Source organism: Leguminivora glycinivorella, chromosome 22, assembly GCF_023078275.1.
Source record: "Leguminivora glycinivorella isolate SPB_JAAS2020 chromosome 22, LegGlyc_1.1, whole genome shotgun sequence".
NCBI lineage: Eukaryota > Metazoa > Arthropoda > Insecta > Lepidoptera > Tortricidae > Leguminivora > Leguminivora glycinivorella.
Window position 1 is genome coordinate 8,783,010 of NC_062992.1, and position 12,408 is coordinate 8,795,417.

At 37.9% G+C, this 12,408-nt stretch overlaps 1 protein-coding gene across 3 annotated transcripts in view; it reads left to right on the plus strand.

Annotated features, from left to right (window-relative positions):
• Positions 1-125: 125 nt before the first annotated feature.
• Positions 126-12,408, plus strand: part of LOC125237918 (transmembrane protein 68) — a 52,734-nt gene continuing 40,451 nt past the window's right edge. For 2 of the 3 annotated variants that reach the window (XM_048145151.1, XM_048145152.1), the window contains exon 1: positions 9,074-9,346. In XM_048145151.1, the coding sequence (XP_048001108.1) occupies positions 9,205-9,346 (142 nt within the window). In that variant the 5' untranslated portion in view covers positions 9,074-9,204. Of the gene's footprint in view, positions 394-9,073; positions 9,347-12,408 lie in introns of those variants that run through there. The other variant, XM_048145153.1, reaches the window with a different exon arrangement.

The following is a 12,408-nucleotide window of genomic DNA, read 5'->3' on the forward strand; positions in this document are numbered from 1 at the left end:
TCTTAAATAAATAATTATCATACGACCAAGGAAACTTTATTTTCTAGTATGCTTAGCGAATTAATCTATGTTGCAGCAAAAAGTACCATATCATTGACGTTGACGGCCTTGACGATGTCAACTGTCAGATCATGGTTGTTGATCGATTTAGTTTACTCTCTTTTTGTTTTTATTTTTATAAAATGAAAACAAAGCGTTATACGATATTCTAATGCATCAACAGTATTTCACAACTTAACCCAGACATTACTTTTCAAGTGCCTTGTCAGTATTTAACAAGAAAGTATTGTTTTTGGTTATAAGTGTTCTCGTAGTGATCAGCTGTTTTTTAAAATATGGGTTTTGTGGATAATTACACGGCGAGCCTCTCGGCGACGTTTTACGAGATGATTGGTGAGTTTTTTATTAATTATTTTTATATACTTTGTAGCCTCAACGAGATTCGCTTTAGTATATGTTTTTTAATAGTTTTAATATTAGTTTTGAAACTCATGCTTATTGCGCCATTGTCCTCTAGATGAACCGGTTTGCCAGTTGACGAAATATTTCATCTGTTTTTGCAATATCTAATGGTCACCTCATGGAAACATTTTTTTTTATCTTGATTTAGATAACAACATTTTTATCACATGACTCTGAAGTCAAATGTATGTCATTTTTATATACTTGGAATTAAATCATTTTTTTTACAATTTTATGTACTTTTATGCAATAATGGTAACCCTGAATAAATGTCCTTTTTAATATGGGAGAATATTTTTTTTCTCAAACACTTCATGTCTCCGGTGTTACCAAAATTGTCTCTTGTCTTTACCATATTGATTGCCCCAATTTAATATTTGTCTATTTGGTAGGCCTATTATTCTTATTATTTTAATTGTGAATAAAAGTAATATATTGTAATTAATTTCCTCAAGAATTAACTTTTGAGTCAATTTTAAACCACATATTACCTATCAATATCATCTTCCAATGTCATCCAATTTACACGATTTACACGTATGTGCAAATATTAAACTTAATCTCCTTATGGCATATGCCGAGGGTCTACAGTATAGAGTTCTTCAATATCTAAAGTAGCATACAGATTTCTAAAGAATAGGCAACACACCAGTAACACCTCTGGAGTTGCAAGTGTCCGTAAGCTGTGGTGACTGCATAGGTACCATTAGGCGGTCTGTATAATTCTTTGCCACCATGTGGTATAAAAAAGGGAAGTAGATGAATTTTGACTTGCAAGATTTGACATGTAGAAATGTGTTTTATTATTTATACCACAGAATATATAAATTATAATAGTACAAGTACAGAAGGCTCACTCCTTTGATGTTCACAAAACGCCGCCATTCTAAATTCTTACCTACATTAACAAACGGACCGCACGCGTGCAGACGACATTGAATTCTATTGCGCCGCGCGAAGGTCGTCGCCAGTGAATGGGCCGCGAACTCGCGGCCGCCGGCATGTACTTGTAGCGCGGCGAAAGGATCGCGGAGTGAGTCGCCCCTGTTTATACATAACGCCCCAACGGATTGATTCACAAATATTATTATCAATGCACCTTTTGTTATTCCAATGTGACGAGAGACGCTTTTTAAGTTTTGTTGGTATCTCATACTCAACATTCTCTTATGTCTATCTTATGTTTTTCCAAAATTATAGACACAAAATTTTCAAAGGATTTTTTTTCCATGTTTCCTTTTTGACGCATCAAACTAATCTTTAATAAAAATAATAATGGCAGTCCTTAAACCCTGGCGGGAACTTCAGTATCCACTCGGTATACCCCTTACATTTCATTAAAATATCAAAAGGGCCGCCTCTACGTGTCGGCTTCGGCTGCGCGCACGCCATCGCCTCGCAGGCCCGGAACACCATTGTTCCATGATGGGATAGCCATATTAACATAAATCATAACTAATGGCGATTTATAAAGCAGTTTAACTAGTTTTTTCCTTAATCAAGCAATTGTACCTACTGTATTTTTTACATCTAGTATATACTTGACTCAAGGTTATATACGCAGTTACTAATTTATACACGATAGTGTTTGATAACAAAGTACTCGTAAACTAACTTTATAACTTTTATAAGGTATGTAGCGTTACAATGCAATGCAATGCACGTAGATATAATATTAAAAATTTATCATTTACATTTTCCTTAGCCACCATCCACACTCATCTCATAAGACGCCTGTCTTGCGGCGCGCAACGGACGTCTCCGCCACGCCGCCTGAATGTAATTCAATAAACGTCTCCTCAGTACATTTTGTATAGGAAGGACGTAAGACGCGCCCCAGGCGGAGACATCCGTTCCGCGCCGCGAGTCATGCGTCGCCTGAGTGGGGACGCTGCCTTATAATGTGTAGTACAGACACACGCACTTTCCCATTTATAATATTAAGTATTTATTATCCATACTTCTATACTAATATTATAAATGGGAAAGTGTGTGTCTATTTGCTTGTCCGTCTTTCACGGCAAAGCGGAGCGACGAATTGTCGTGATTTTTTAAGTGGAGATAGTTGGAGGGATGGAGAGTGAGATAGGCTACTTTTTGTCTCTTTCTAACGCGAGCGAAGCCGCGGGCAAAAGCTAGTTGCAATATACAGGAAGGAAAATTACCGGTTTCCCATACAAACGTTACAAATCAGTTTCTGATTTAAACTTGACAGACTTGAGTCTGCTCCGAGACCACGGGGATAATGCCGTCCTTGAAACGTCGGAGGTTAGTGTTAAAAACATAGTAATACGCGATAAATCCCGTTTGCAATTTTAAAAAAATCAGTTTCTGTCTTTCGTCACAGTATAATAAAAAGTACTATTGTACAGTATGGCCACTCCCGCTCCCCGCTGAAAGCGCCGCCCACCCCCTCTCGGTTACCTCACAGTTAGCGCCTGTCAAAAACGCGAACAATCAACCTGTCATATCTCACTCATACAAGCATGGTACGCGATCACCTTCACGAGTTTACAATGTGGGGTAGGAACGCGCCTCTTTCATATATTTGATCGCCAGTGTCCGAGGTGTGCGTCTTAAAGGTGATTAGGAAAACAACTTATAATTTTTCGGCTTCCTCGAGTTAAAGCCTGTATATATTATACAAGTCGATGGTACTATACCTACCTACTAGGGATGTACCGACTAGTCGCCGACTAGTCGGGAAAGCCGACTATCCGGCCACATTTGTAGTCGGCGATTAGTCGGCGACTAGTCGGCAAAAAGGGCCGATTAGTCGGCACTTCATTAGTGATAGAAAAACAGTACAAAATTAAATTACCAGCTGAAAATTATGGTTATATTATGTAGCTATTAGTAATTCCTTTTTTTGTCAAAACAACAAATATCTGTTATCACCACAGAAATAAATGTCCTACCTAGGATTATCGACTTCACAGGCAGGATCACTGCCCACTAAGCCGAGCCGGTTGTTAAAAATGGAAAATGTATATAAATATTGTCATGAACCTTTGAACATCTGTAAAAAATCATGAAAAGCGCGAACGAAGGACCAAAAATGACATTCAAAATGTGAATTTATCGAAAATTAGGTTCTGGCCGACTAGCCGACTAGTCGGCCGACTAATCGGCCACCCAAGCGCCGACTAGTCGGTAGTCGGCCTAGTCGGCCAAATCAATAGTCGGTACATCCCTACTACCTACCTACCTACATTTCTTAAACATTTCTTGTATTGAATTGAAAATCGATTAACTATTAAATATTATTCCAATCCAAAATCGCAATACGAGTAGGTATCCATTTTACTTAACGATCAATTGTTTCTAGTTTAATTTCTATCGTCATAAACCACACAGCTTGACAAACATTTCGCAAGTTTATTTGAACTTAATGTTTACCGTCACAAGTATCGAATTTAATTGTGTTTCTGTTCATTACATGCAACCGAAAAATTGTTGGACAAGCATATTTGCATCGTATTTTTATAGGTACAGTCACCGGCATAAATAAGTGATGATTTCTGTCTGTACCTTGTCATTGTCGCTTTGACTGCGTGCTAAATGTCATACGAAATTGTCAAACGATTAAAAGCGACAAGGTACAAAAATCATCACTTATTTATGCCGGTGACTGTACAATACTCAAACTTAGTTTAGTACTTAGTAGGTACTTTTGTTCTTTATAAGCAATGAAAACTGATATAAACCATGCGTTTAATTGAGCACTGCCTAGCGTGTAATAGACCTAAGAAGTCCCTCTGAAAAATGCACTTTAGGACCGATCACAGATACAGGAAAAAAAAGAGATTGGACATGCCCGGCGATTTGTATTAAATACGCATGTCGCAAGTTCTAAGCAACACACTTGAAGATGGACGCTCCGATTGCTGGGCTATTGCGCAATACACGCGCATCGCGCATCATTTCCATGGCTGCGTACATGCGAACTAGAGATGCAACGAATAGTTTGTTTGGCCGGATACCGGATACCGAATATTCGGCGCAACCATGGGCCGAATATTCGGTATCCGGCCGCCGGATATTCGGACAGCAGAATTTTACCTACAATAGCTACAATTTAAGCACGGAGCGGGCGCATCGTGCAGGTTTTTTTCGTAGTGAACTTCGCGCGGAGTATTATAACATAACCGTAACTGTTTTTTCTCAAACATGGTATGAAATATTGATGTTATGTGCCTTATAATTGGCAGCGAAGTATGACGTTGCAGGTGCGGCTAGGACGATTGATAGATAATGGAATTTCATACAAACCTTGCAGGCCAAGGCCGGCAAAGTCTTCTTTTTTAATTTCCAAACACAGATAATTGTGACATAACATCCAGGTATTTAGCCAATTAAAAAAAAAAACTATAAGGGGCTTTATAGACGTGCCGACTGCAACTGGTACGGGCCCTAGACAATATTTGATTTTGGGTGCGTTTTCATACAAAAAAAAATTTTTTCGTTTTTTTTTTTAATTTTTTGTTTTTTTATAGGCGTATACGGGGTACTTTAAAGGGGAACGAAAATTCGATTATTTTTGCGCTACGACGCACCGTTTAGGAGATACAGCCATCCAAAGTTACTATTTTCAGTAGACTTTATTTATTTCATACCATGTTTGAGAAAAGCACTATACATACCTCGGCGGGAAATGGGGTTGCCCGCCTCAGACCTATCGTCTATATGTCTTCGGCCGGCAACCCCATTTGTCCCGGCCTCTGTAGTAATGTACTATTTTTTACATTTAATTTGTTTTTCCCAAATTCGTTCAATCAAAAATAGCACATCCGGTATCCGGCCGGATAGTACGGCACTATCTGGTATCCGGCCAAATATTAAAATAAGGGCCGAATAGGCCGGATACCGAATAGTAACCGAATATTCGGTTCATCTTTAATGCGAACAATCAGCGAGACGTATCATCAGTTCATCACGCACGCACACACCTACAACTCTATGGTCAATGAGCTAACAACTGCAACAAGTCCGCCTGTGGCTTGTCCGCTTTCTAGTTCTAAGGTACAGCGGGGCAAATCTCGACTGGGGGGCAATTGTAACTAATCCATTTTTTCCGTTATTACACTATGATGTTGAGTTCTACATGTATCCACAGAACACGCCTACCATATAACCGGTGGACACTCTATTTAATAATGCAAACATTGTAAAACATGGAAAAAATGGACCAGTTACATTTGGCCCCCAGTCAAGATTTGCCCCGATGTACCTTATGCTCTGAGGGGCCGAAACAGACTGCCAACTGCAGCGTTGGCTTGCAGTTCAAATACATGTTGCAGTTGAGCTGCAGTCCGTCTACCGGTCCTGAAACAGCAAAAACAACTAGTCATGTTTGACTGCATCGCTGATTCGCTGCAAACAAAGATTACAAAGAATAATCTATGCACAAATTATTATAAACAGCAAATTATTATGATTTCTGTCGTAAAATAACACCTTATATCCTAGATTGAAAAGTCTAGTTTAGAAAAGAGCGTAAATTCAACATACTCTGTTTGGTTAGATAGTTGCGTGGATGCATCGTAAGTGATACTCATACTTTGCTCTAATCGGTTTAACCATGACTTCTATGCTCACGCATGCTGTAACATTTTTATCATAGATTTTGCACCAACATGATAACACACATGTTCTTCAAATGTCATTTGAATCTTACGCAAACGTGATACGCAAAATACAGATTTTTACAGAAATCGCGTACAAATCTTTCGTCCAAGATTGAGATCTTCAAGATTGGTCAAAATGGTCAAATTTATATTTAAAGTTACACTTAGAACACTATTAATGCCGTTATTACTGGTTTTTAGGGTTCCGTAGCGTAGTCAACTAGGAACCCTTATAGTTTCGCCATGTCTGTCCGTCCGTCCGTCCGTCTGCGGATAATCTCAGTGACCGTTAGCATTAGAAAGCTGAAATTTGGTACAAATATGTATATCAATCACGCCGACAAAGTGGTAAAATAAAAAGTGAAACAAAAATGTTTTGTTAGGGTACCCCCCCTACATGTAAAGTGGGGACTGATTTTTTTTTTCATTCCAACCCCAACGTGTGATATATTGTTGGATAGGCATTTAAAAATGAATAAGGGTTTACTAAACTCGGTTTTTGATAATATTAATATTTTCGTAAATAATCGCTCCTAAAGAAAAAAAAAGTGTGACCCCCCCGGCCCCCCCCCCTCTAACTTTTGAACCATATGTTTTAAAAGTATGAAAAAATCACAAAAGTAGAACTTTATAAAGACTTTCTAGGAAAATTATTTTGAACTTGATAGGTTCAGTAGTTTTTGAGAAAACTACGGAACCCTACACTGAGCGTGGCCCGACACGCTCTTGGCCGGTTTTTTATACTGTGAATTGGAAATGTATGTTATATGGCTCGAATTACTGATATTGTTTTCTTTTGAAACATTGGCAGAAAGAAAATCATTAAAATCACGTTGCCATTACAAGTATTTTATAATATCATTTATTTAAAGATGTAAATTAATATAATAGCTCGTACATTTATAATAGGCGCTTTTTGCATTTTATAAATTTGTAAATTAAAAAAAAACATCGAATTAGCCTGAATAAAAAAAAACAAGAATGTGGCTTTTGCCGGAATCATCTTTTTTTATTTATTTATTTCATGACCGTGGATATAAGACCTTCAGTCGTTTTCTTAGAGCTAAGATAAAATCCGACATCCGAAAAACTGCGGGTCACAACTGGATGAGATTAGCCCAGGACCGGGAGAAGTGGCGTACTAGAAGAGAGGCCTGTGCTCAGCAGTGGGCGATAAAGGGCTGATATGATGATGATGATGAAGATAAAATCCATAAATGTACAGGATAATAGTTAAAACAAAAAGAAAAAAGTACATAGTTCACAAAAAAATAATAATTTATCGGACGGAATTATCCTAATTGTAGGGTGAACATGAAATTATCAAATAAAAAAAATAACGATGAAAAATAAATTATCGTTAATATTAAAAATACAGTGAAACAGCACATCCTATGAAACAGTTTGTCTCTGTCTGTCTGTCTGTGTGTGTGTCTGTCTATGGCATCGTAGCTTCGGAACGGATGAACCGATTTAGGTTTAGTTTTTTTTGTTTGAAAGCTGAGTTAGTCGGGAGTGTTCTTAACCATGTTTCATGAAAATCGGTCCACTATGTCGGGGGTTTTTTCAAAATATTAATTTTGTGGTAAGGTTATTATGTCCTAAATGGGCACGCTTGATCCTCCTGATCCACCCTGTATGTGTTGGGTATTATACTGCGCAAATTGTGGATAAACTTATTATGATTAGTTATAATACTGATCGTTATCTAAATGCACTTTTCATAACAAAGAATATGGTGGGCAGAAAAATCGATGCATTTATTTATATTTGTTTAATCAAAAAAATATTGCATAAAAGCGTGAATTCAAGCCTGGATTGCACGTGAAAAATGCTATTAAAAAAAATATTAAAAATTATGTATTGTCTCTAAAGTCTAAACAATAGGTAAATATCTACATAAAAAATATATTTCACAAGTAGCATAGGTATTAAAAAAATATATATTATTTGAGTTTTGTGTGTAGACGAAAACTAGAGTAGGTATATGGACGGAAACTAGCTCAATGACCATATGATGAGTGAATGGTTAATTTTGATTAATATATGAAAAGTTTTTGCCAACCGATCTCACTGTTTTCTATAAAACTACATGTTGATAAGGATCACATATTAATTGATTATGATTTAACACCAAATGACTTTATTTAATAAGTCAAACATGTTAATCCGCTCAAGCATTGTTTACATAGATTAAAACCGGCCAAGAACGAGTCCTTGCACCCTGACGATTCCGTATATCGCACAATTTTAACATTTTTAACGACTCACGCTTAACCATAAACTTCTTATAGGTTTTTCGAATCTACACATGTAGGACTATTTGTTTTTTCACAAATTTTAGACCCATCCGTTTCTGAGATAAAGGAGATGAAAGTTCAATTTTTTTGTCTTAACTTCGTACCTAAGTCCCCAGTAGGTACAAATTATATTCAAGATTGTTTTTTTTTTTATAGAAATAAAAGAAAGTTCCGAATAAAACATGAGTGAAATTTTAGGTACACATGAATCTTTATAAGGTATAACTTCGAAATTACTCGCTATTAAAAAAAATGCGTTTTTTGAATCTTCATTTTATGTTTCGTTATGTGGTTTAGATTTTTTTTAATGTGTCTCCACTCCACCAAAAGGGACCGCCATTTAAAAAATTCAATAATTTCCGTAAAACGTCCGCCTTTCAGTTACCAAATTAAATACATGTGTACAAAATTCCAGCCCAATCTGCCCAGGAGGAACTTGCCTGTGACAGACGGATAGACAGACGCACGAATGATCCTTAAAAGAGTTCCGATTTTTTTCCTTTTCAGGCACGGAACCCTAATTGTTTTTTTTTTATTAACTTGTATGCGGCTAAACTTACGATAGATAGTCGGTAGTCCGTATTCCTTACTCTAAAAGCGTTAAGATAGGTAAGCAAACTTCACATGTAATTTTAGAATGATAATGATTCCCTTAGTCAAGACGCCGGCATAATCATTCTAGACCGAACCTTGGCGACAACCATACGTTTCAAACGCAAGGTGTTTTGTGACTGCATTTTGGCTGTATCTGCATTCTCCGGTCGGCGGGTTATCAGTGTTATTAAAAAAATAAAAAGGTTTTTTATTAGTGAGCAATGGTTGACAGTCAGTGCGGCGCGCGGCAAGTGAAAACTTACATCATGAGTGACTTATTAAAAAAGTTCGATTTGGACGCGACAAATGATTTTGTGAAAATAGCTATAGCTATAGCCGGGTTCTATATGGGAATATTTTACTGTAAGTATTATTTTAAATATTATTACTGGATTTCAGTGTTTTGAAAAGTTTTACTAGGATGATAAAAATGAAAAAAAAAAAAAGATATTACAAGTTTATGATAAGTGTAAAATTATATACTTACCGGCTTTATTATTAAATTCTTTTTAACTTAGTTTTTTTTTACTGAGATGATGAAACAAAGGCAAATTGAAGATAAGTCTTAAATTAGGTACCAGTTTCTTTTTATTTCATACTTTTTTATGAACTTATAAATAGTTAGGAACCTATAATTAGTAACCTAGTGACCGATATTAAAATGAAATAGCCCTCCTTCTTTCGTAAGTAAATATGATACAGTGTTTAATACCTAATAGGATCTTTTCATGATTGATGATTTATTTGGTTACCTATCGATTTTAAATTAGCCTGAGTAATTCGATATTAAGATTACAAACAGAGAGTGGTTGCCCAAAACCACAGCGACCGACGCGTTTCAAATTCCGTGCCATTTATTTACAAAACCGCAACCGGTCAACGGACTTGTGCGAAACACAATTCGGACATTTTCAAATTTAGAACGCTGCCAAATGCCCTAAAAAATAGGACGGGAAATCATAGACTCTTTGGTTTTTCGACAGGCGTGAATAATACTTTTGGAACGCAAGCATTTTCTTTATTTGCTTCTATTTATTATTTTTTATTTTATTTTTTTATTTGCTTTTTCTTTTTTTGATTTGCGTAAAAGCGAAATTATACCTACTGATATTAAAGCTGTAATTATAAATTATAATTAAGGTATGTTAAATTATAAATTATGTATTAATGTTTTTGGGAACTTGAAAACATTTTACATAAAATAATATTTTTTCTAATGGCAAATACCGGGGTAATGTAACGAGGAAAAAAAAAAAGATATTTTTCCTTAGTTTAAAAATAGTAATGTTTTTATTCAACTAAGGTATTATTCATTCATATTCATGTTCATATGTTGTGTATAAATATTTCTATTAACATTTTTCCGGATGTGGTTTATATTAAACAAACGTCATCTTAATATGTTTTTGATATGTAATTCCAAATGTATGTTACTAGTGCAAGACAGGCTGAGTCAGAAGCATGTCGAGAACACGTGATTCGGTTATTATTAAAAAGTTATTAGTGGCACTTGATTAAATATGTGATCAACGGAAGATTCGAGTTGATGCACTGGTGAAAAATACCTAAAGATTATGTAATTATTTGTGCCTCTAATTAGTTGACAGAGGAGTTTATTACGTACAGCAGTACAGCTACACTGAATGGTGAATCCATTTATGGCTTCGCCATTTTGAAAAAAATAATGAACTCTAAAAAAATGGGTGGTATTTAAACGAAAATCAAAAAAATAACTTTTTTTACGCAAATATAGTCCAAATTCATATCAAAAATACTAATTGAACAGCAAAATTTGCAACTCAAAATATTACTAAATACACTACAATATTATTCGTGGCGTGCATCTATTTTAACTTTTAGTAAAGCTTTTTCATGATTGCATCGCTAATAATTACTAACGCACAGTATACCTAGCAACGCTTTTTTTTTTAAATGTAGCTTCTATTTTTACATAATATACAGCAGTTTAATCTAAATGACACAGCATTTTTTTCTAATTGCAATCAATTTTTTTATTAATTACAACATAAAGTGACCAGCAAAAAAACATAAAATTTAAAGCGCAAGCGCACAGAGAAGAAGAACGGCTTTTTTGACTGCATTAAACAGCTTTTACGGTTCAACGAGTGATAGTCCATCCCTACGCAAGATGACGCGATTGGCGGATCGAGCAAGTTCTAACCTAACCTTACCCACTTTTATCACAAAACTTTTATTCCGTGAGGGTTACAGTTCTAACCGAACCTAACCCACTTTTCTCACAAAAGTTTGTTTCCGTGAGGGTCGCAGTTCTAACCTTTTTTTTTTGTTGACGGAGTGGGGAATGTTTTTACGCATTTCTCCCCGCCCGTGGGGAAGGCCATGATGGGGAGGGTATGTGGGACTCACTCATTCAGCTCCCTCTCCTGGCGAGAGGGAGGGAAAGAGAATACCCACTAAACCCCACTCCGGCGTCGCACCCTCTAAGATGTTGTATGGGGTCATTACGGGCTCGCACATTCATTCTTCCGCAATGTCCCCCGTCTTTCCCGATGTTAGGCCAGAAAACCCGCACCAAGGAAGGGGACAATCAGGGACGCTTCTGATTCTCCCCCCAGTCGTGTAAGGCCGTGCAATGTGGGCCCCAACCCACTGGCCCTATTGAGGGAGGGCGCCGTTTATTGCGAACTGCGCGCGTCTACTTCCTCTACGTCTTTGCCGATGCGAAGGCGCATAGGCCGCATTTTCGCGTTCTCGCTCCTCTGTCTCCTTCTGCGAGATGATGTCCTCACAGAAGGAGATGACCGCTTTCCAGTTCCTCTCGCTACGGAGCATGGCTGCAACGACGCTGTGCAGCGATAGGTCCGTCGTTCCTATTGCTGCGGTGAGAGCGCGGCGCTCTTGCTCCCAGTGGCTGCACACCTCTAGCGTGTGTTGGGCCGAGTCGTCAGGGTCGCCGCACTGGTGACACTGGGGCCCCAATTCCCTCTTTATCTTGTGCAGGTAATGACCGAAGCAGCCGTGACCGGTCATCACCTGCCTTGCCCTATATGACAGGGCCCCGTGCTTCCTCTTCAGCCACTCCTCCATATATGGGAGGACTGCCCCTATGGTGTGTGTTCCATACGGACTGTCCTCCAGACTGTCCTCCAGACTGGCCTCCCATAGCTCTCGGAGCCTGACCTTGGCCTCTCGGTCTGCCCGCTCTGCTACTTCTGGGTCCAAGCGTTGTCCTCTAGCTCTGGCCTCCGCCCTCATCGTATACCTCTCCGCCTGGACCTGGGCATCGAGCTCCTATGGAGGAGTGCAGGCGAGGAGACACGCCGCCGCATGGGATACCGTCGAGTAGGCCCTAATTATTCTTAAGGCCACCACTTTTTGCGGCCGCCGGAGCAGGGATTTGTTTCCGCTCGACAGCCGGTCCGCCCAAATCGGGGCCTCGTATA